The sequence below is a fragment of the Salmo trutta genome, chromosome 8 (assembly GCF_901001165.1).
Source record: "Salmo trutta chromosome 8, fSalTru1.1, whole genome shotgun sequence".
NCBI classification, from domain to species: domain Eukaryota; kingdom Metazoa; phylum Chordata; class Actinopteri; order Salmoniformes; family Salmonidae; genus Salmo; species Salmo trutta.
In genome coordinates, this window is record NC_042964.1 from 9,201,321 (window position 1) to 9,224,482 (window position 23,162).

General features: G+C 43.6%; 1 protein-coding gene across 8 annotated transcripts in view; it reads right to left on the reverse strand.

The window, feature by feature from the left end:
* Positions 1–8,884: 8,884 nt before the first annotated feature.
* The window catches only part of LOC115198142 (EH domain-binding protein 1-like protein 1), a 53,719-nt gene continuing 39,441 nt past the window's right edge, over positions 8,885–23,162 (reverse strand). For 3 of the 8 annotated variants that reach the window (XM_029759860.1, XM_029759864.1, XM_029759863.1), the window contains 16 exons: positions 20,484–22,984; positions 20,323–20,389; positions 19,814–20,002; positions 18,938–19,441; positions 15,953–18,400; positions 15,607–15,697; positions 15,260–15,426; positions 15,058–15,106; positions 14,407–14,925; positions 14,033–14,090; positions 13,074–13,111; positions 12,837–12,948; positions 12,648–12,747; positions 12,215–12,288; positions 9,720–9,834; positions 8,885–9,374 (listed from right to left, as the gene is read on the reverse strand). In XM_029759860.1, the coding sequence (XP_029615720.1) occupies positions 9,278–9,374; positions 9,720–9,834; positions 12,215–12,288; positions 12,648–12,747; positions 12,837–12,948; positions 13,074–13,111; positions 14,033–14,090; positions 14,407–14,925; positions 15,058–15,106; positions 15,260–15,426; positions 15,607–15,697; positions 15,953–18,400; positions 18,938–19,441; positions 19,814–20,002; positions 20,323–20,389; positions 20,484–22,984 (7,129 nt within the window). In that variant the 3' untranslated portion in view covers positions 8,885–9,277. The remainder of the gene's footprint in view (positions 9,375–9,719; positions 9,835–12,214; positions 12,289–12,647; positions 12,748–12,836; positions 12,949–13,073; positions 13,112–14,032; positions 14,091–14,406; positions 14,926–15,057; positions 15,107–15,259; positions 15,427–15,606; positions 15,698–15,952; positions 18,401–18,937; positions 19,442–19,813; positions 20,003–20,322; positions 20,390–20,483; positions 22,985–23,162) is intronic. The other 5 variants (XR_003879182.1, XM_029759861.1, XM_029759862.1 and 2 more) reach the window with 5 other exon arrangements.

Genomic DNA, 23,162 nt, shown 5'->3' on the forward strand with positions numbered 1-23,162 from the left:
TGGGCTACATGTCAAATATTTTGGTCGTATTGCGATAGCGGGAACTTCTTTCAGCCTGGAATCCTCAGTTTGACCATAAGAATGTCGCTACGCCTGAAGGCCATTACATTACTTGAGTTCCCTCCTCTACCCACCCCATGGTAGAATAACAACAGTACAGAAAGGAAGATTAGAGTGCTGAGGACTGAAGTTAATTTGATAACCTCCATCCTGTCACTCAAATATCCTATAGTAGTAGCTCCATTAAAAGTGCACAGATACCTAGTCCTACCTTCTTTATCAAAATAATGTAATTTTGCAGAATACTTTTCTATTAGAATAATTTACATTAGAAGAATATTATAATTCTGAAAGGGTCAGTGGGGGGGCTGTTACTGTTTTTGTTGTCTCTGCTGTTTTTGTTGTTGATGACGATGATCAACCAATCAAATATGATTTATGAAGATGATTTTCAGTTTGTTGACTTCATCAAGCGTGCTAGAAAGGTGTAAAATCACTCATACAAAAATGCTCATAACAGGTCATATGAAGGCCGAGAAGACTTGAGAAGAGGCATATTATTCAGGCGTTTCTGCTGTCATCCAGGAACAGACTTACTGTTTTCCCATGAAGGATGCTTGTCCTCCCACTGATCAACACATGCCCAGTGTTGGTCAATATCTCCCACTTCTTCTTTTTTTCAGATTTTAAATCATATGACTTTGCTATTTGGGTCAATTTCTGCTTTCCACAGTACAAGTACAAAGAAAACAGATATTTGTGGCCTGCTTATAAGACTCTGAGGTGTAGCAACAATCGTTATGGAGTAATGATAAACAGTAGAAGAAGTAGAAGTCTAATGAAGAATAGCTTCTTAAAATGCACTCTAGGTTTTCATTTAGTTCAATTCAGTTGCGTAGGCAGAAATCTACTGATGGCAGGGCCAGCTAAAATGTGCAGTATGTGGGCCAACTGTCATCGATGACAGTTATGTTGTACAAACGGTCATCTTGGCTGGTTTTGCTTGTAAATACTTTTTTAGTTGTATTACGAACTTTTAAATATTTTTTCTACTGTCATTTATCGCACACAACAAACAAGCTGACGTGATTTCACTTTACAGACCAAGTAGTCTTGTAGGCATAGTGGCAACCGGTCATTGTGAGAGACCCACCTGTTTTGCAAATGTTTTGCATGTTAGTTTGGCGACAATACTTATCACATATCAGTTTGCAAACAATGTAGAAAAAAAATATTGAGTTAATAAAGCAGCATATAAACTTAGTCTCTTTTTTGCTTTCTTGAGTAAGGCTGCTCTAAAATGCAGGTGTTTCAGCCTAGCTCAGTGCTTTCTGTGATGGTGGGGCAGCCAGCGGGAAAATACAGAGCGTAGGGGTTGGTAATGTTCTCTAGTTGCGCCTTGATTGGCTCAGTGTTCTGTCACTCATGGGGACACTACGTCACCACAAAATCTATGGGGAGAACAAAAAAATTCAAGCCCCTTGGGTTCTGCCATAGATTTACATTAGAAGTGCCCATCCAATAAGGCTCAAGGTTATTAGGTACAGATAAAATTACGTCAAATCACATTATATCTACTGTAGCTTTGATTGGACTGATCATGTCAACATCATACTTTCAAAATCTTAGCTAGCAAGCTAGACAAGCAGTCATCTCCAAGAATTATGTTGACAATCTACTGGCAAATCCTTGTCATATGAAGAGAAATTATAGATTAAATATAGCGGTGCACATCGGCAATTGGACATAAACAATATTCAACAAGTTGGAAATCGCAAATTCAACAATGAGTGGTTTGGAAAAAATCAGTGGCTAACTGCAAGCGTTAGCTAACTGCAAAACAATCACTAGCCTGCTATTCAATGGAGAGGTGGTCCAAGGCTCTCTTTTCCAAGCTTAAAAGGATAAACATTCACATGCAACACCACTGGCCAGAAAATATTAAATACATTGGCCATGCTGTCAATCCAGCATGGCCTCTGCTGCATTCAAAACAACTGCAAACACTGAACGGGGAAATCTCAGACACCAGTGAGTTCAAAATAACTGGTAACTAGGAAAAGAACAAGCTCCGACTGGGGAAATACATTTTGAACAGTTATCCAACTCGGAATTCCAAGTCGGGAACTCGGGCCTCTTCCTAGAGCTCCAACCTGAAGATCACTGATGTCATGATTCAATCTAGTTTTTTTCAGAATTCCCAGTTGTCTTGAAAACTACACAAATGCAGAGAATTCCAGACTTTGATGACAAAACTTGCCCACAAGTAGGACCGCCGCGCAACCTTGCTGTTCAAGTGAGCACAGCACAATAAGGTGAGTCCAAAAACATATTGTATGCTGCTGCATAAATTATGTAATATTCCAGGGAGATGTGTATACTGTAGCTAAGAAAGTAATACTAAGTGTATGTTGTGTAGTAAGCTGTTAGTAGCCCATGTGCCTCACCTTAATAATTTGGTCCCTTTCCCCATAATAACTTAGCCTACTGTTCTAAATTGGTGGTGCACATGTAGCCTATAGCCTGTTTTAGAGAAATGTCATCATCAAACACTGCAAGAGCTTTCATTGTCTGCTTATATTTCCCCCCTTTATTTATCCTACGGTTCTGACTTGGTGTGCAGGGAGAATACTGTAAGAATGGTCCATGTTCTGAATTCTGTCGCTCTACATTTCAAAAGTGCTGAACAAATAGTTATATTGACTATGTCCATCTTAGCTCACTCATTAATGTCAATCAAAATTACGGATTGCCTCTGATCCCCTCATTGTCCCCTTATGCCATAGCTTTTACATCTCAATTGTCAGTAGAAACTACATTTGTTTAAGCAAGCCAGCCAAGTTTTTTTTAAGGCAGTAAATAAGGCTGCATGAACTGTTTCGCTGCTAGACAAGGCTCAACTGATAGCCAGGTATAGCGGTGGTAAGGATTCACTCCATTGTGCTGAAAAGAAATCTCTGCTGTTGGGACAGTTTTATGTAGGCTTTATGGGCACCGTTTGTCACCGTTATAGTGCAGTTCATGTATTGTTTAGTGTTGTGTGGTGGCTTTGCTGGCATGCATCAGCAACAAAAATGTGAGTTTGCCCCACCAAGATTTACAAGCTAAAATTGCCACTGTAGGCATACATAAATTCATTACTCTTGGTTATGTCTCAGTGGAGGGAGGGAGAGAGCGCGAGTCGAAGTGGAGAAGCGTGTCTCATGACTTCCAAAAGTGTTGAATAAAAACCAGCTCTGTAGTGCTGATCATTGTCTCTGAATGTACTGAAACTGTCATTATGGCCCTCGATTAGATCAATGCAATCAATGATTGATATAGAGGGGGATTGGATGCCGGCCCTTCATGGTGAAATCACTGATATCAATAACTTGGCAAATGCTCCAACATCCTCTTCTACAGTGCCTTCAGAAAGTATTCACACTTCTTGTCGTTTCTACATTTTGTTGTGTTACAGTCTGAATTTAAAATGTATTACATTTAGATTTTGTGTAGCTGTTTAACATTATTTTTTGAATGACTACCTCATCTCTGTACCCCACACACAGAGATAATTGTAAGGTCCCTCAGTCGAGCAGTGAATTTCGATGCCTCGCAAAGGGCACCTATTGGTAGATGGGTAAAAATAAAAAAGCAGACATTGCCTATCCCTTTAAGCATGGTGACGTTATTACACTTTGGATGATGTATCTATCAAGGCACAAGGCGAGACCCAGATGGAGACACAGGAGGCAGATGGTTGGAGTCTTACAATGTTTATTAATCCAAAAAGAGGGAGGCAAGAGAATGGTTGTGTACAGGCAAAAGGTCAAAACCAGTTCAGAGTCCAATAGGTACCGAAGGGCAGGCAGATTCAAGGTCAGGGCAGGCAGGATGTTCAGGCAGGTGGGAAAGTAGTCCAGAGTCAGGCAGGGGTCAGAACCAGGAGGACTATCAAAAGAGAATAGAAAATGAGTACGGGGAAAACACGCTGGTTTACTTGACTAAACATACAAGACGAACTGGCACAGAGAGACAGGAAACACAGGGATAAATACACTGGGGAGAATAAGCAACACCTGGAGGGGGTGGAGACAATCACAAGGACAGGTGAAACAGATCAGGGCGTGACAGTATCAATACACCCAATCACTACAAAGATACAGGCATCCTTCCTAGCTCCGTTGACAGAGAGGAAGGAAACCACTCAGGGATTTCACCGTAAGGCCAATGGTGACATTAAAACAGTTAGAATTTAATGGCTGTGATGGGAGAAAACTGAGGATGGGCCAACAACATTGCAGTTACTCCAGAATACTAACCTAAATTAGAGTGAAAAGAAGGAAGCCTGTACAGAAAACAAATATTCCAAAACATGCATCATGTTTGCAATAAGGCATTAAAGTAAAACTGCAAATAATGTGGCAAAGCAATTAACTTTATGTCCTGAATACAACGTTTTATATTTGGGGCAAATCCAACAAAACACATCACTGAGTACCACTCTTCATATTTTCAAGCATGGTGGTGGCTGCATTATGTTATGGGTATGCTTGTCATCAGCAAGGACTAGGGAGCTAAGCAGAGAGGATAGGGTGCTTGTTTCTGGTCCATGATGTAATATAAATGTTTCATGCTGACAAAGCATTGTGGCTATGGCCCATGGGGATGCATTGTGTAGCCAGATGCATTGTGTAGCCATGTGTGCGGTTCGAGCCTGTTTCCTGAATGATTAAACAAAATGAAGAAACTCTTCATAGTTCACAGGAACATGATTACTTTTCACAGCACTTTCTCACTTTATAATTAAGTATAATATCCTTCTTAGTTTCAGGCCATACCAGTGGCATACAATGCATTACACACAAGCTCTCTGGAAATGTTATTTTTGATATGCTCACATACATACAATATAGTTTTAAAAATGTATTGGCGAGGTCAGGGAAGTACATATTTCTCTATGGCCAGGAGCAGTTTACGTAATCCTTTGACACGAGACAATAAGGGGTTAACAAGTCTTGCATCTGGAGTGGGCAGTCCTGTATTATTCCAGAGATTCAATCTCTTTTCCTTATAAACAGGAAAACACATTACAACATGATCCAGCACCCCAATCTAAACAACATACCTTTGATGGGATACTTCCGATTAACATAGTTTTTATTGTTAGGCAGGCCCCTATAGTTCCAGATCTAGAGCTCCGTGCCCTGGACTGACGGAATCATCATGGTGCCCATAGGCAATACGCTGAGACTAACAATGAGGACCAACTCTCAGTGGAATGGAAATGAATGAGTAAAAACAACCCGAAGGGAAATAGCGTCTGTATTTCTCTATTTTGAAAGTTATATATCTTGACATCTTGATTGCTGACATGCAAAACATTTTGGGAGTATACCAACAATGGACTAATGAAATAAATACCAAAAGGTAGTTTTGGAGTAAAAACAACCCGAAGGGAAATAGCATCCACGCGCAAATATGTGCCGGTACTCATTTTGGTTGCTGAAACGTGTTATATTTAGGAGCTCTACAATACTTTTGAGCTAATATTCTATTAGATGAACAGGAGCTCAAGCAGTAGAACATTTGAGGTGTCGGTACTCAGCTCCGGAAAGCTCCTACCCAAGTCAAGCACTGACGTTCAGTTATGGATATGTTTCAGCTTTGAAGTGTAGCCAGGTAAAATTGTTGGTTAAAGAATCGATTGACGTCAATATAATTAACATAATACAACAATCCCCAGTATTAATTTTTTGTTTTCAATGCTTCCTCTTCCTCCCCTAACTTCATTCTTGGGAACTGTCCTAGAGCTTCAACGTTTGGAAGGCTTTCTATACTCAACTTTAAACATTTCAGCTGAGGTCACTGAGTATGGACTGCATCACAATCCACCACATCCGCCTATGTCGGCCTTCCACATCTGCTGTGGAAGACCTACAGTGCTGTTTGTCAGACCAGGAGACATCCTGAAAATCAGTATTCTCACGAAAACATCTGTAGCGTTCTAACTGTTTGGGCTACAAACTAATATGACCCCACTATGGAAAGGGGAGACTCTCACGAAACACTTGTCTGAAGGTAACCCTGTTCTGGTTAAAACAATTAATGGAAGATATTATGGAAGTAGTTTTGTGCCGACAAAACAAAGGGGTGAAATCCTGAGCTTTCTTATATCTCTTACATATAGGACAGACACTTCTAAACCTTATTCCTTATGATTTATTTGTTTTATCTGTTTGTTATGCCATTTATGAATGTGTTATTCAACGTTTTTCTATCGGCTATAGCATTAAAGGCCAAATTCAATATAGGGGTTAAGTGAGAATACAAATGTACTTTATATTATATAATGCACAACTGATAATCCTGATGGATTCATAACTTCTTAAATGTATGATATCCATATGAATGAAACAGATGAACATTGAATTAAAATAAACAAGGTGGATGTCGTTTCCAAAAATAGTGATCCAAAATAGTGATCCAAGATACCTTTTAATTCTTCAAACATCACAAATAGTGCAATTGTACATTAAAACAAACAAAACCTTCCCCAAAAGCTATTTCAGAAAACTGAAAGTAAAATCTCTCAAACTCACACAGTGGTAGCAACATTAACACAGTAACTAACGACAGTGGGGCAGAGTGGGAACAAGCTAGAACACAAATTCAAACACTTCTAAAACAAATTCCCTCTCCAGTGTCACCCAAAATAACTCCGGGCAGAATCATGTTTTTACTCGGTTAAGTAGTTCCTCCCACTGAAATAGAAACGTCTGAGCTCATGATAACTTAACATTACACAAAGTGTAGAGGAGCAGATGTCAAGCAAATATCAACCTCTGGTGCACTCCTGCCTGGCCAATAATATAGATGTAGGATCTTAATTTGATCACTCTTTTGTTGCAGAGAATTTTCCTGCACAGCAGGAAATGCAAACTTGTAGTGTATTTGAGTTTTAAAAATGCTTCTAAAGTTTGTAATTTCCACTTTCACATTTCAGACTTGATTTGCCCCAATTATAAATGTATTAACCCCTACAAAAATGTCCATTAATTATAATCCACATAATAATTCACATTTCCTGTTGCTGCAAGATTATTTTGCTGCTGTAGCAACTGGCTCAAATTCAGATCCTACATCTGTAGTAATACTGCTGTAACGAAGTGCTGGAGTTTTAATACTAGAATATATTTTAGCTAAAGTAAAGTGTATTTTTTTTAATCATGTATGAGGGTTATTTGTTTAACATACACTTTTGCATATTACAGATTTGCTAATAAGCACGTGCATAAGACTATAGCAATTGATAGTTGTAAAGTTAAGATGGAAACACTAAGAAACATGCAGTTGCCTGATGTTTTCCGTTTGAATATTCCTGTTCTCTAGCATTTTACAGCATCTTGAAATTGTTTTCCGTTTGAATATTCCTGTTGTCTAGCATTTTACAGCATCTTGAAATTGATCATTTTCAGACTCCACCGCTTCCTTATTTAACTTTCAAAACAACAAAAAACAATCAACGGAAAACAAGGCATTACAGACTAATGTCACAAACAGTAACTGAATTCACTGCATAAACATTTGTGAACTAGGAACACAGAGTTGAGTCCTACTTCTGGATATTTGTTTTTACTCTGGATCTGGTTAAAGGCACATTTGACAGGCAGGATATGTAGGATTATCTGTCGAATACCTATTCAATAAATAAAAGCATCAAATATTTCCAACACGTTTAAACTGTTTTGTTCTTTCAGACACCAAGCTGCAGTATACTGTAGCTACAGTATAGACTTCAGTCCTTTTCCCCTTTCATCCAAGATCTCCCACTCTGCATGAGTGTTGGAGCACCGTAAGTAAACATTTAACATCTTCAATCACAAGACCTTGTCAACAATGTCCGTTCTGTTCTTTCGTCGACATCCACATACATTCACCTCAATATATAATCAGGCAACAGATGCTTGCAGTGTGCTGTCTGCACAGTCCAAGGCAACATACTGCAATAAATGAGGAAGCTCGTTTTGGCATTCTTTGTTTGCACAAATTGAGCACTTCACTTCCATCTCACCATTGTAATTGTCAATAATCAGACTGCTTATTTGACAATAGGTGAAAAGGAGTGAATCAATCCACCTGCTGCATGGGTCTAATGTAGGTATTTGAAGTACTGGAGCCCTGCCCCTTCCCTAATATCCCATTCAGTGGAAAATACCTTTTTGAAGTAACCCATTGTATATAATACACTACTGTAACAGATTCTACAGTATCTTAGAATGAAAGGTGCTATCTAGAACCTAAAACGGTTAATCGGCTATCCCCATAGGAGAACCCTTTGAAGAACTATTATTGGTTCCAGGTAGAACCCTTTTGTGTTCCATGTAAAACCCTTTCCAGAGAGGGTTCTACCTGGAACCAAAAAAGGTTCTACCTGGAACCAAAAATCTTATGGGGACAGTTGAAGAACCATTTTGGAATGCTTTTTTCTAAAAGTGTAAGGCACTTATCTGGTGATTAGTTAGTTAGGGATATGTCTTTGTGACCTGAAGTTTAAACACTAAATAACAGCATATAGTCATAGATTGTGTAACAAAGTGTAGTGTCCTCTTTGGCACTCTCAATCTCACACGCTAACAAACACACACACACACACACACACACACACACACACACACACACACACACACACACACACACACACACACACACACACACTGGGTGAAACCATTGAAGACTCATATCACTTAGCTTCCTGCTTAGCAAGAATGACGCAATGTTTAGCGATAAGGTGGAGACACCACCCATAGTGGGGTATGAATACCACCATGGGGGAAGCCATGTCTGTGTCTGAATTACAGCCGTGTCGACCCTTTGGGAAGAATTAAACTTGGTTAAGCTTCTCTAGTGTCCATGAGTTATTTACTAAAAATTAAAACCTAACAGTACACACACACTAGGCACAAAAAAACTAAACTTATATCCAATCAAAACACAATCTGAAGAGCAGGGTGACTGTTGACAACCAGTCATAGGTTGCAATGAGGCTCAGTCATATCATAGAGAGGGGCGTAAACATTGTTTTATGTCCTCTTAGTGCAGTCCCATAACACAGTTCTCAGTCTCTTCCATGCAGTGTTGATGTCATGATCCACACACATACAACTTTAGTCCCAATGTGCATCCAGGTGACCTTCCACTGGGCTGCCTGGTTCAGGTGTGACCTTCCACTGGGCTGCCTGGTTCAGGTGTGACCTTCCACTGGGCTGCCTGGTTCAGGTGTGTCCAACGCCAGGCCTCACTGCAGTGCACACTTCTCCTGCTTGCTCTTCTTGCTGTACTTCCTGCGTCTCTGCTCCAGGCCTCTCTCCAGCCTCTCGTCCTCCTCCAGAGCCCTAGGCGCAGAGAACAGGTAGAGACCTGCTAGAACAGTAGTCCCATAGCAAACAGTCCCTCTCTCAGACTTAGGTTCAACTGTGTGGCAGAGGAAGACAAAACTCACAGAGACACCTGACATCTCATTCACCCCATAGCATACCGTCCTCCCAGATGAGCGTCTGTGTTTGCTGTGTGTATTCAGCGTGTGTGACTCAGCTGGGCCATAGGATGCATCCCAAATGGCACCCAATTCCCTATATCGTGCACTACTTTTTTACCAGGGGCCAATTAGGCTTTAGTCGAAAGTAGTGCACTATATAGGGAATAGGGTACCATTTGGGATGCATCCCTGGCTGTCTCACCCTTTCTCCTTGGCGTCCATGTCGTGGACCAGCTCGTCCCTCAGGTTGACCAGAGACACCAGCTCCTGCAGTAGCAGCTGCTCCCTGTGTTTATGGGCCATTGTCTTCTGCCACTCTGGAGGACAGGAAAAAGGGAGGGGAAGAGAGGGAGAGAGGAAGAGAGAGAGCAGAGAGGAAGAAGGGAAGAGAGAGGAAGAGAGAGAGCAGAGAGGAAGAGAGGGAGAAAGGAAGATAGCAGAGAGGGAGAGAGTGAGTGGAGGAGAAGAAGAGATGGAGAGAGTGAGCGGAGGACAGGAAGTGAGGGAGAGAGAGAGGAAGAGAGGGAGACAGTGAGCGAAGGAGAGAGGGAGAGAGCGGAGGAGAGGAAGAGAGGGAGAGAGCGGTAAGAGATTGAGGGTGGTACAGAGTAGAGAAGACAGTTGTTGCTTTGCCAACGTGCAATTGAGTTCCATGACCAGCTTTTTATTGCAATGTGTTTCATTTTAAACTATACCCTCATGATTCAACTGGAAGTAAACAAAGAATTACAATAAATGATGTAATTAAAGAAAGGATCACTTCCTCAAACCAGCAGGTGGACAGATACCACGGCATAGTTGGGAAGTCTGACTTTACGAAACAGACATTAATTGTGTGAGTCAATCACGTCCAAAGTTTACTGCTGTTGGAGACTATCTGTTTCTAATTCTAAATGAGCCTAGCAGTAGTAAACATGGGTTAGATACAATGCTCATAGATCATTCTATTTGGGCAGAGGGAAAGTACAAAGGGGGGCTGTCTCTGAGTGCCAGAATGAGTCCATAAGAGTTGAATAGGAGCCATGTGTCTGTGGTTGGAGCTGACAGATCATAAATTACGGTTCTTATACATCTTCACTGTTTTATATCATTATATACTCTTAGAATGAATATACAGTTTCTATATATTCTTAGAGATTGAAAGTAGTGTTAGGTTTAAGCTCTTTGTGTATGAGAGGTGTAATTATCTAGCGGACGGCAGTAGACCATTTCGAATCCCACCGTACCTTCTCCGCTATGCAATCTGGTTTCCGAGCTGGTCATGGGTGCACCTCAGCCACGCTCAAGGTAATAAACGATATCATAACCGCCATCGATAAGAGACAATACTGTGCAGCTGTATTCATCGACCTGGCCAAGGCTTTCGACTCCGTCAATCACCACATTCTTATCGGCAGACTCAACAGCCTTGGTTTCTTAAATGACTGCCTCGTCTGGTTCACCAACTACTTCTCTGATAGAGTTCAGTGTGTCAAATCGGAGGGCCTGTTGTCCGGACCTCTGGCAGCCTCTATGGGGGTGCCACAGGTTTCAATCCTCGGGCCGACTCTCTTCTCGGTATACATCAATGATGTTGCTCTTGCTGCTGGTGATTCTCTGATCCACCTCTACGCAGACGACACCATTCTGTATACTTCTGGCCCTTCTTTGGACACTGTGTTAAGTAACCTCCAGACAAGAGTCAATGGCATACAACTCTCCTTCCGTGGCCTCCAACTACTCTTAAATGCAAGAAAAACTAAATGCATGCTCTTCAACCGATCGCTGCCCACACCTGCCCGCCCATCCAGCATCACTACTCTGGACGGTTCTGACTTAGAATATGTGGACAACTACAAATACCTAGGTGTCTGGTTAGACTGTAAACTCTCCTTCCAGACTCACATCAAGCATCTCCAATCCAAAATTAAATCTAGAATCGGCTTCCTATTTCGCAAACAAAGCATCCTTCACTCATGCTGCCAAACATACCCTCGTAAAACTGACTATCCTACGGATCCTTGACTTCGGCGATGTCATTTACAAAATAGCCTCCAACACTCTACTCAACAAACTGGATGCAGTCTATCACAGTGCCATCCGTTTTGTCAGCAAAGCCCCATATACTACCCACCACTGCGAACTGTACGCTCTCGTTGGCTGGCCCTCGCTTCATACTCGTTGCCAAACCCACTGGCTCCAGGTCATCTATAAGCCTTTGCTAGGTAAAGCCCCACCTTATCTCAGCTCACTGGTCACCATAGCAGCACCCACCCGTAGCACGCGCTCCAGCAGGTATATCTCACTGGTCACCCTCAAAGCCATCTGCTAAATGACTAAAATGTAAAATGTAAATGATCTCCTCATGTGTGGTTCCCACCGTGAATCACGGAGGAAAAGGTGTGATGGTGTGGGGGCGCTTTGCAGTTGACACTGTCAGTGTATGTTTGTGTGCGCTGCATGTGTGTGCTCTGCAACTGAAACACACAGTGTGTTGCATAAGTCTAGTTTGAGTTTTTCTCTGAGTCAGTCCATTGTACCAGAAATTAGAACCTAACACTGCCATATGCAACAGCACACTATTCTAATTTCCTTTGCAGAGATATTTTTGTTATTGTATGGTTTGTAGTGTCACTATGACCACAGTAATGAGCTGAATCATAGAATAGAGTGGCATCATGGGTCTTGTAGTTCAGTATATTGGTACTGTAGTCTTACCTTCAATAGCCATCATGTCTCTCAGCTCTCGGTTCAGCATCTCAAACCTCATTTCCAGGTCCTGCTCTTCTTGCCTGTGGAGCAGAATGCCTTGTGGTTAGATCAATGTAATGTGTCTATAATATGTCAGTGTTTAGGGCTCCCGAGCGGCGCTGTGGTCTAAGGCACTGCATCTCAGTGCTTGAGGCGTCACTACAAACACCCTGGTTTGATTCCAGGCTGTATCACAACCGGCCATGATTGGGAGTCCCATAGGGAAGTACACAATTGGCCCAGTGTCGTCCGAGTTTTGCCGGTGTAGGCCGTCATTGTACATAAGAATTTGTTATTAACTGACTTCCCTAGTTAAATAAAGGTTAAATAAAAAAAAGAAACAGTGTTGTTTAAAGCACTAGGTAACGGTGGAGAACACGGTGGAGATGGTGGATCTTACAGTAGCTGTAGTTGGTCTTGTCTCCTGATCAGGGCATTCTTCTTGTTGACCAGAGTGAACCACTCCTGGATGAGCTTCTCCTCCTGCATCTTCTCACTACCTACATGTACGGAGACAGAGGGGGCATCATTATAAAGATACGCTTTATTCAAGGGTATTTTTCTTTCTCTTTCTCCATCCCTCTCTCACCTGACTCCATCAGTTGCCGTAGTTGCCTTTCCACGATGTCTGCCCTGCTGTCAATGTGCTTCTGTTCAAACTCTAGGGCCTGCATCTCCCTCAGCACATACTGGCTGGTGTCCTGTACACACACACACACACACACACACACACAGAGAGAGAGAATGATACTTCTTTCTGATACAGAACATTGGTATTTCCAGTGTTTATGACAGTGGCAGACAGCGACTTGTGAAAGTGACAGACCTCCTCAGCCGATCGTCCTTCTTCACCAGCTGTCCTTCCTATATGAAACACACACACACACACACACACACACACACACACACACACACACACACACACACACACACACACACACACACACACACACACACACACACACAGCGTAATGAGATACACAGCAACATTATGCAGTAGCTCCAATTACTGGAAGAGCATCAAAGTGGCAAACTAGACTGTGATGACAGGAGGAAACTAACAGTTTGATAGGCTAAGGACTCTAATCCTAACGACAGGAACCCATCAAAGTAATTAGAGTGAGTCAATGCTCAGGGGATGGATGAGCCAAGTACAACAAAAACTGTGACTTGTGTCTGTACTCTCTCTCCTCTCCCCTCTCCTCTCCTCTCCATCTATCTCTCTCCTCTCTATCTATCTATCTATCTATCTATCTATCTATCTATCTATCTATCTATCTATCTATCTATCTATCTATCTATCTCTCCTCTCTATCCATCTCTCCATCTCTCCTCTCCTCCATCTCTCCTCTCCTCCATCTCTCCTCTCCTCCATCTCTCCTCTCCTCCATCTCTCCTCTCCTCCATCTCTCCTCTCCTCCATCTCTCCTCTCCTCCCCTCCATCTCTCCTCTTCTCCATCTCTCCTCTTCTCCATCTCTCCATCTCTCCTCTTCTCCATCTCTCCTCTCCTCCATCTCTCCATCTCTCCTCCATCTCTCCTCTTCTCCATCTCTCCTCTCCTCCATCTCTCCTCTTCTCGGTGGTTCACAATCATAAAGTAACTGGGAAACTGGGGACTCGGTATGTATGTATGTATGTATGTATGTATGTATGTATGTATGTATGTATGTATGTATGTATGTATGTATGTATGTATGTATGTGTGTGTGTGTGTGTAGTGTGTGTGTGTGCGTGCGTGCGTGAACTCAGAACACATCATACAAAATCAATACACTGCATGTACCTGTTTCTGATTTTATTCTGTCAGCTCCACTCTCTTCCTGTGCTGTAGCAACCTGTAACTACAACAAAGCAATCACTCACAGAGAGATTAAGTGGCAGAGAGTGGAGAGAGAGAGAGAGAGAAAGAGATAGAGACAAAGAGGGGGGATGAGAGGGAGAGAAAGTGGAGAGAGAGAGAGAGAGAGAGAGAGAGAAAAAGAGACAAAGAGGGGGGATGAGAGGGAGAGAAAGTGGAGAGAGAGAGAGAGAGAGAGAGAGAGAGAGAGAGAGAGAGAGAGAGAGAGAGAGAGAGAGAGAGAGAGAGAGAAAAAGAGACAAAGAGGGGGGATGAGAGGGAGAGAAAGTGAAGAGAGAGAGAGGTCGTAGGCCACTGACCTCGGTTGAGTCTGCCTCGTCTATTGACCTGCGTTGTGACCGCCGTTTCTTAACCAGATCTGCATCCTTTAGGTGGGAGAACCCAGACTTGGCAGATAAAAAATGTGTCCTGGGGGGTACGACGGGGGCTTGGGCCCCTCCTGCTTCCCCTGCAGCCTGCAGCCGTTTGGTTCTAGGGAGTGGGACCACTTCCCTATTGGTGCCCTCCTTAGTGTCACTATCCGCCTTCTCTGCAGCGCCCACATTGGTCTCCATTGTGAAGGCCTCATCTTGGACCCGTTGACAGTAGCGTGCGGCGGCCTCCGGGTCGGGGCCCTCCCGGCTCTCCCCGGCCATGCCGTAACTGGACTCACTGCTGTCCGCCTCGATGTGCAGCACACTCAGCTCCTGGCCCGTGAAGTAGGTGCGGATCTGGTTGAGGTAGGTCATGACGATGAGGCGGTCAGGCACGGCCAGGAGGACCATGTCCGAGGGCTCTATCAGCCGAGAGATGCCCAACTCTGCGAAACCGTCGAAGGCCTGGGGGGAAATGAGAGAAGATGGGTTGGGTGGGGAAAATATTCAGCAGTTAACCAATTGATGGTCACATTTAAGGCCTGGCTGTTGATAGTGATTATGACATGATGAGATAACATAAAGAAAACAAACTACCTTCTTGTTGTTGCGCTTGATGTCATAAGGGTCCAGCATCTCAAAGTTTCTAAGCAGCAAAGAAATAGAGAATCAATACACACTACAAGAACAGGAAACAAGTTAACACAAAAATGATGATGTCATTTTTAAAGGTTAAACAAGCCATAACACAATGCCTGCTCATGTTTATGTCTAAATGCGTCACAGAGGGGGTACCTACATCCTGTCCGGGTGGAAGTGGTGTAGCAGGGCACAGAAGGCCAGCCCGTTCCTCCAGGACGTGCTGAAGTTGGTGATCTTGACCCCCTTGTGTTCTTTGATGACTTCCTGACACCACTCCAGTAGGGATTGGCTGGAGGTAACAAGGCCAGGACTGGCCATGAGGCCCTAACACAACAAATTACATCAGATATAATAGGTCAATTCAGAGTAAAATATAGGTGGCACTTCAGTTTTGTTTTTGTCATTGACAAAACAGACAGTTATGATTCAGAATTTCCTTTCAAAGGTCACTGATACAAAATGATGGTGGAGGATTGGTCAGCTGATAGACTATAAATAACATACTTCTGGGGAAGCAGCACTGCCTAGACCCATTTCCTGAGAGTTTACAGGTCTGCCTTTAGGCGTTGTTGGCTCGTCTGCTGCCCCCTGCTGCCTAAAAAGAGAAAGACAGGGATTTAATATGACCTGACTACACAGCATAATCTGGATGTTTAGTTCTAACAGTTAGTAGCAACACATTTCTAATGGTAAAGGATTAAATATATGGCATTTTATCAATCAGTTTCCTTTCATAAAAGCATTCTAGTCACACAGAATTATCAACAACTATATGTAAATGTACTCAAAAATGGCCACGCGTCAATCAACCACTGTATTGCACATGCGTGTCCAACTCAACATAACATACCTCTCCTCATCTAAGCCACCAGCAGATATGTCTACTGACTCAAAGCCAAAGTCCATCTCTTCACCCCACATGTCTTTGCTCTCTACCTCCAACTGCTCTGTCTCTTTGGCTCCCTCAACATGTAACCAGTCGTCCTCAGCTGGTGTACCGGTGGTTGGAGAGGTCGTGTCAAGCACTTCTGCCTCTGAACCTCTCTCAATATCCTTGATTACAATGTCTTTAAAAAACTCAGTGACCATAGGGCTTTCTGTGAAGGCCTGAGTGACCATGGTGGTATCTGTAAAGGTCAAGCTTTCCATGCTCTCCTCCAGTCCCTTCTCAAAGACAGCCTCTGCCCCTGAACCCCTCTCAATGTCCTCTCTTACAGTGTCTACGAAGAACTTACTGACCATAGCAGTTTCTGTGAAGGCCTCGGTGACCATAGTGGTTTCTGTGAAGATCCAGCTCTCCCCGCTCTCCTCCAGTCCCTTCTCACAGAGTTGTACTTCTGGTGACATCTCCTCTGAGCGAGAAATTGTGACAAAGCTCCCTTCGAAGGCCATGTTTGAGGTTAATGATATTGAACCTTCTGTAGCTTCCTGGCTGGTGTCTTGTTTGTCTTCCTGAGAGAGAGACAGCGAGCCCTCAAGGGAGTCTGTCTGGCTGGTGAATGAGAAGTCCATTGGAGGATTTCCATCAGAAAAAGAGGAACTAAGGCATTTTTTAGAGCGGGTAACTCTAACAGGCATGCTCAATTGTTCTATGTTTAGTTTACTCCTCCTTTTACGCAGAGGAGCAACCACCACTTCCCCAGATGCTGCAAGCTGGCCACCAGGGGGTACGGGAGGAAGACTACTGCTCCTCTTATTGCGTTGAGGTGGTACCAGCCCAGAGGCTGCAGGTGACTGTCCTCCATCTCTGATAGACTGGGTGTTATCCCCAATAGAGGCATGCCAGGTCTTTGGTAGGGTAGCATCTGTTTGGACAGGTGGGGTTGGGTCTCGTTTCCCACGAGGCTTTGGGACTGGAATGATCTCCTGCTTGCCTTCCATCTTTACTCCTGGTGCAGTGTCCTCTGTTGAGGCCTTTTGAGCTGGCTCATCTTCAAGTGAATCATTGGCTGTTTCAGTCACTTCCAAGGTCTGCTTCTCCACCTCAACGTTTTCAAATGAGTCTGTGACTTCTGGTGAGGCCTTCTGAGCTGGCTCATCTTCAAGTGACTCAGTGGATGTTTCTGTCAATTCCGGAGACTGCTTCTCCACCTCAACCTTTTCAAATGAGCCTGTGACTTCCGGAGACTGCTTCTCCGCCTCAACCTTTACAAAGGAGTCTATCATAAGATCCTCTATCTGGGCTGGAGCTGTAGACCCCTGGTTGGCAGCATTCAGGGCCTCTAAAGCCATAGCTTCATCTGCGCCATCCTCTGCTTTGCTTGATTCCACTGGGGGAGAATGAGGTTTCTTGCTGCGCCTGGGCGGGGCTATTTTTCTGATGATCGAGAGGGGGGCAGTCTCTCCCACACCAAAGTCGGGGTATGACTCTGTAGGTACATGATATGGAGTTAGGGGAACAATTGTGGCCTGACCAGTAGCAGTCTTTAAATCGTCAGCTTTCTGTCGCGGTTCGGAAGAGAGAGATGCTTTCCTGGTGCGTTGAGGTGGAATCAGCTTAGCGACTACCTGGGCAATCAGATTCTCTGGCTCATCAGCTTTCTGAGATGGCTCTGGAGTGAAGCTGTCTTGTTTCTTCACAGGCCATGGTAGAATCATTTCAGTGGCTACCTGGCCAGGTTTCTGTGAACGTGCTGCACTGGAAGCACTATAGGTTCCCCTTGTGCGTGGAGCTGGGATAACGCCGGTTTCCTGTGGTGTCTCTTTAGTGAGGCTTGTCTTAGTATGGCGAGGAGGGACCAGTTCAGTGGGCACCTGGACAGGGGCATCAGTTTTTTGTTGAGGCTCTGTTGAAAGACAACAATCTATTTTCCTACCAGGATGTGATGGTACCATCTCAGCTGGTGCTTGGGTAGTGAAACCCTTCTGGCCATCATCTTCCTTTAGAGGTTCTGTCGAAAGACTATGGTCTCCTCTCCTCTTCTGTACAGATACATTCTCAGATTTCTGTTTGCGCTCTGAAGTGAGACAGTCTTTTCTCCTTGGAGGCCGTGAAGGGACTACCTTAAATACAATCCCTTGATCATCAGCTTCCTGTTGAGTTTCTGGAGGAAGACTACCGTCTCGTTTCTTTGCATGATGAGGAGCGACCAGTTCAGTTGTTACCTGTGCAGGGACAGCCTGGCCAGCGACAATAGCGGCAACTTCTGATTGTGTTTCATCTGAGGTGAGTGTCTGATCAGAGGGTTTATCTGGGATGGGTACTATATGTTCTTGAGCCTTGTCCTCTAACAGCAACTTGTCTGTAGAAGGTTGTGAGGTAGGGGCAGAGGCTTCCTCTGTGCTTGCATGTTGGGTGCTTAAGGTTAAAAAAAATAAAAGGTGAGAAAATATCATGGCTCAGATCTTGCTATAGAATTACATTCTATTAAATTACTTTTGAAATGATAATATCAGTAAAGCAACCCCTCACATTCCACAAGCTGGCACACCTCACAGCACCGATTACATATCTCACTCCACTGAGCTGGAGAAACGTTCCAGATGTAGAAAAACTCAACACATTGACTGATTATAACTAACAAAAAGCCACAGGTTTTTCTTTACAAGACAAACATGCATGACATAGGTAGCAGCATAAACAGTACACAGAAACACTGAAGACCTTAGTTAACATTAGAACACCTGGGCCCACAAACAAGTGCCTTAAACATCAAGACGGAGCTTAAATTTGACACATACTGTAGACTTGTCCATCACAGTTCACTGAGTAGCAAGCATGGCTGAGCCAAACATTATGCGAACGAAAGACAATGTTATGACTTAATTCCTCATTTGTATTTTCAAGCAGTGCAGCCAAATAGTTCAGACACCGGTTTGCTGCCAGGACACTCACCCCTTGTCCAGGTGTAATGAAGTTGATAATTCTGTCTCGATAGGTGACATGGCTGAAGAAATGTCAACATAACCTGTTATCTGTCCAGAGTCCTGTGCTTTTAATGTTGATTTCTCCCCTATTTGCGCCCACAAGTCAAGGTAAATCTCCTCTTCCCCAGTTACCACAAATTTTCCTCTGGAGATCTCAGTAAGTTCCGCCTCCGTTAATGACGCCCATTTTCTCATACTGCTTAGGACTTTAACAAACCCATCCTCAGTGTCTTGTCTCATTGCCTCACTCATTGACTGTTTGTCTTCCAGATTCAACAAGCATGGCTCAACGGTGGTTGGGAGTTCAATTGTTTTTTTGGTTTCACCCTCAAGGTGCGGTGCCTTTCCAGACAATGCTTCCTGGGCCAGGGTAGATGTATCTGGGACAGGTTCAGAGGAGCTCTCTGATGGGACTGCATCTTCTGTTGGAGAGGAGCCAGACGGACCCAACATGGCTGCTACTGTTTCATAACTGTGAGAGAGGGATTACTTACTGTAATTGAGGGACTGAGCTTTAAAACAGACATGGTAAACATTCGGAGCATTCAAAACCATATAAAAAGTCTCAACACATTTAAAAATCTGAGAGATTAAACCCACATTATTCAAACTTCAATCCATCAATTTTATTAATTGTATGTGAGAGTTGTTACTTGATTTGACCAAAACAGGATTTGTTAAATCAACGATGAAGATCAAAAATAGAAAATGCCATTATATGCAAACATGAATATAAATAAACTAGTGAACATGAGGGTGACACTGGTGACAATTAGACTAAGAATCTACAGAACACACCACACACTTTGCCGTGCTACATAGGAGCCTACAATCTCCCACTTACCCTCTGGAGAAGACACCCACAATGGTCTGTACTAGGCCAGAGGCCTCCTGCTGCTTCTCTGCCACAGACCCCTCAGCCTCCAACACCTCCCATCCTAAGACTAGTTCTGGTTCTAACACTGCAGAGGACTTCTGGATCTCCTCAGATTCCTCAGATGGGATTTTCTCTATTTGTGGGCTGTCGAGGACACTAACATGAGAGGTGAACAATGAAAAGAACATCCCTACAGAATCCATGCTACACACAGAAAAACACACAGTTATTGGCATGCACCACAACAACTCATCCGTCACAAATTTAGTAAGAATATCACTCTATAATATATTATCTCCATGTAACAGGTTCACAGACCTAAAACACATCTCAGATGCAGAGCATCACACCACGTAAAATGACCAAACACGCCATGTAGTCTTAAGAGGTTTGCCAGAGCTAAAATATCTGGCAGCAATGTTTCACTACCACTGCCACTGCAATCCATGCAGAGAGTCATATGCTCAAACACTTACCCCTTATCTAGAACATACTCTGCTGCTTCTCCAGTAACCTCTTTCTTCTCTGTCTGCATACTTGTCTCTTACAAACCAAAAAACAAAGTATGTTGCTTTCCACTTGCAATGCGAGACACTGGAAAAAAAAGATATTGCATGCCTAACCACACACGTCTTACCATTTGCCTCTATAGACGCTAGACTGTGAGGAGGGGCAGACGGGAAACCAGGAATGCTTGCTGCCTCGGGGCAAGATGGTGCCAGTGCAAGCATAGTTTTTAGGTTTTCATCTCCAACTGCACTGCCTAGGTCAGGCTTGGAAAGCACCATATCCTCTGACCTATTATCCTTCAATGGTTTTTCCCACAATGGCTGCATAGAACTCACAGATTCTTCTCCCTGAGTTCGAGCTAATTCAGATGGCTGTCTAGAAGGTAATCCTGGTTCTCTAGATTCACTTGGACAAGCTCGCATTAGGGAAAGCACGGTTTGTTCTTCTATTGCTTTGAGTTGTGTAAAGGACGGGAACCCAGAAGTGAGACTCTCACATGGGCAAGATGGCGCCAGTGACACCCTATTTTCTCTGTCTTCTGGTGACCTATCTTTGATTATTACGGTCTTATCTTTCAGCTTCTTCTCAAACAAAGGCTTCTGTTCAATGTGCCAATCTCCTGTCTGGAATTTGGCCGTCGATGGGAAACCTGGGAGACTGGAGCTTTTGGGGCAAGATCGTGCAAGATCCACACTATTAAGCTCCCTCTTAGGTTGTGGTGCAGAGCGGAAGCTAGGAATCCTGGCTTCTTCTGGCCAACATGGCACCAAAGCAACCCTTGCCTTCGTTTTGCTAATGCCTTTTGGGAGAATGTTTTCTTCATCTTCCTTCTTCTTCTTCAAGTGCTCAAACATAGGCTTTGGGTCAACAAGCCACTCTAATGCTGTAGCCCCGTCAGTGTATGCAAAACCAGGGAGACTGGACATATTTAGCTCAAGACTCAACATATTTAGCTCTACCTCAGCTTTGGGATGTGGTGCAGAGGGGAAGCCAGGAATACTTGCTGCAGTAGGACATGATGGTACCAGAGCCACTATTCCTTTCATTCCTTGTTTGTCTTTTTCTGATATTTCCATCAATAACTTCTGCTTCTTCTTCATTTGCTTCTCCCATAATGGCTGATGATCTCTGGGTGGATCTGTGTGCCAATATTTTCTGTCAGTTTGCTGACGGGATGGGAAACCTGCAATACTGGAGACTTTTGGGCAAGATGGAAGAAGGTTGACTACAGTTTGCCCCAAGCAGACATCTTTGGGTTGTGGTACAGAGGGGACGCAAGAGGGGAAGCCAGGAATGATGGCTGCTTCTGGGTAACAGGGCACCAAAGCAACTACTGGTTTCATTTTGTGAATGTCTTCTTTTGATTTGTCTTTTGGAAAAACATCATCTTCCTCCTTCTTCTTCTTCTTCAGCAAGTGCTCAAACATAGGCTTGGGGTCAACAAGCCACTCTAATGTTGTAGCCCCCTCACTGGAAGCTTTAGAGCAAGCAGGCAAAATAATCATCATATTGGGTTGTGGTACAGATGGGAAGCCAGGGATCCTTGCAGAGTGTGGACATGATAGCCTCAAAGGAACATTGGTTTTCATTTCCTCTTGGTCAGCTTTTGAGCTGTCAATAATGACTTTCCTCTCCTTTAGTGGTCTCTTCAACAATGGCTTCTGGTCAACAACCCACCCTGCCCACCTATCCTTCTCAATGGATTGAAAACCAGGGAGACTAGAAACTTTATGGCAGGAGGGAACAAGATTCACACTACTTGGCCCCACCTCAGTTTTTGGATGTGGTGGAAAGGGGAAGCCAGGAATCATGGATACGTCTGAGCCACATGACACCATAGCAACCATTGCTTTAACTTTCTCACTGTGTTCTTTCGATCTGTATTTTGGACAATCATTTTCTTCTTTATTCTCCTTATTTTTCTGCAAGTGCTCAAACATAGACTTTGGGTTAACAAGCCACTCTAACGTTGTAGCCCCCTCAGTAGATGCAAAACCCGGGAGACTGAACACTTTAGGGCAAGCTGGCACAAGACTCAATATACTTGGATCTACCTCAGCTTTGGGATGTGGTGCAGAGGGGAAGCCAGGAATACTTGTTGCAGTAGGGCATGATGGTACCAGAGCCACCATGTGTTTCATTAGCTCTGTGTCTTCGTTTAATCTGTCCAAATGTGGAGTGGACATAAAGGTCATCCTTTTTTTCCCCTTCGGGGGCTTCTCCCAAATGGCCTCAATGTCGATTGTACACTCCTTTACTTGACTTTCAAGAGAAGGGAATCTGAGTGTGCCAGCCACTCTTGGGCAGGATGGCATCAGATCTGCCATGTTAGGTTCCCTCTCTAACTTGACTTCCTTGGACAGATGTGGAGATGGAAATCCCAGAATGCTGGCAGTGCTTGGACAAGATGAGACCATATCTGCCATTCCTCTCACCATGTCTCTCTCCTCTTTTGATCTGTCGATAGAGAGCTCTGAACCATCCTTTCTTGGCATCTCCCATAATATGCTATTGTCCTCTGGACAGTATTCTAACTGAGCCTCTGAACAGGATGCTTGAGTGGATAGAAACCCTGGTGCACTGGCAACTCTTAGGCATGATGGCGGCAGAGAAACCATGTTTTCAGGTCTGAGGAGAGGGGAGACCATGGTCAGAGTCAGAGGTGATTATGACAACTAAGAAAGCAGAGTCTTCCAGTAAGAACAAAGCAATCAAATGGAAAGTTCTAAAACTATCACACACAAACCAAAACTCTTGCTCAAAAATATTATTTCTGACTATTCACAAAAATGACAGTTAATAATGC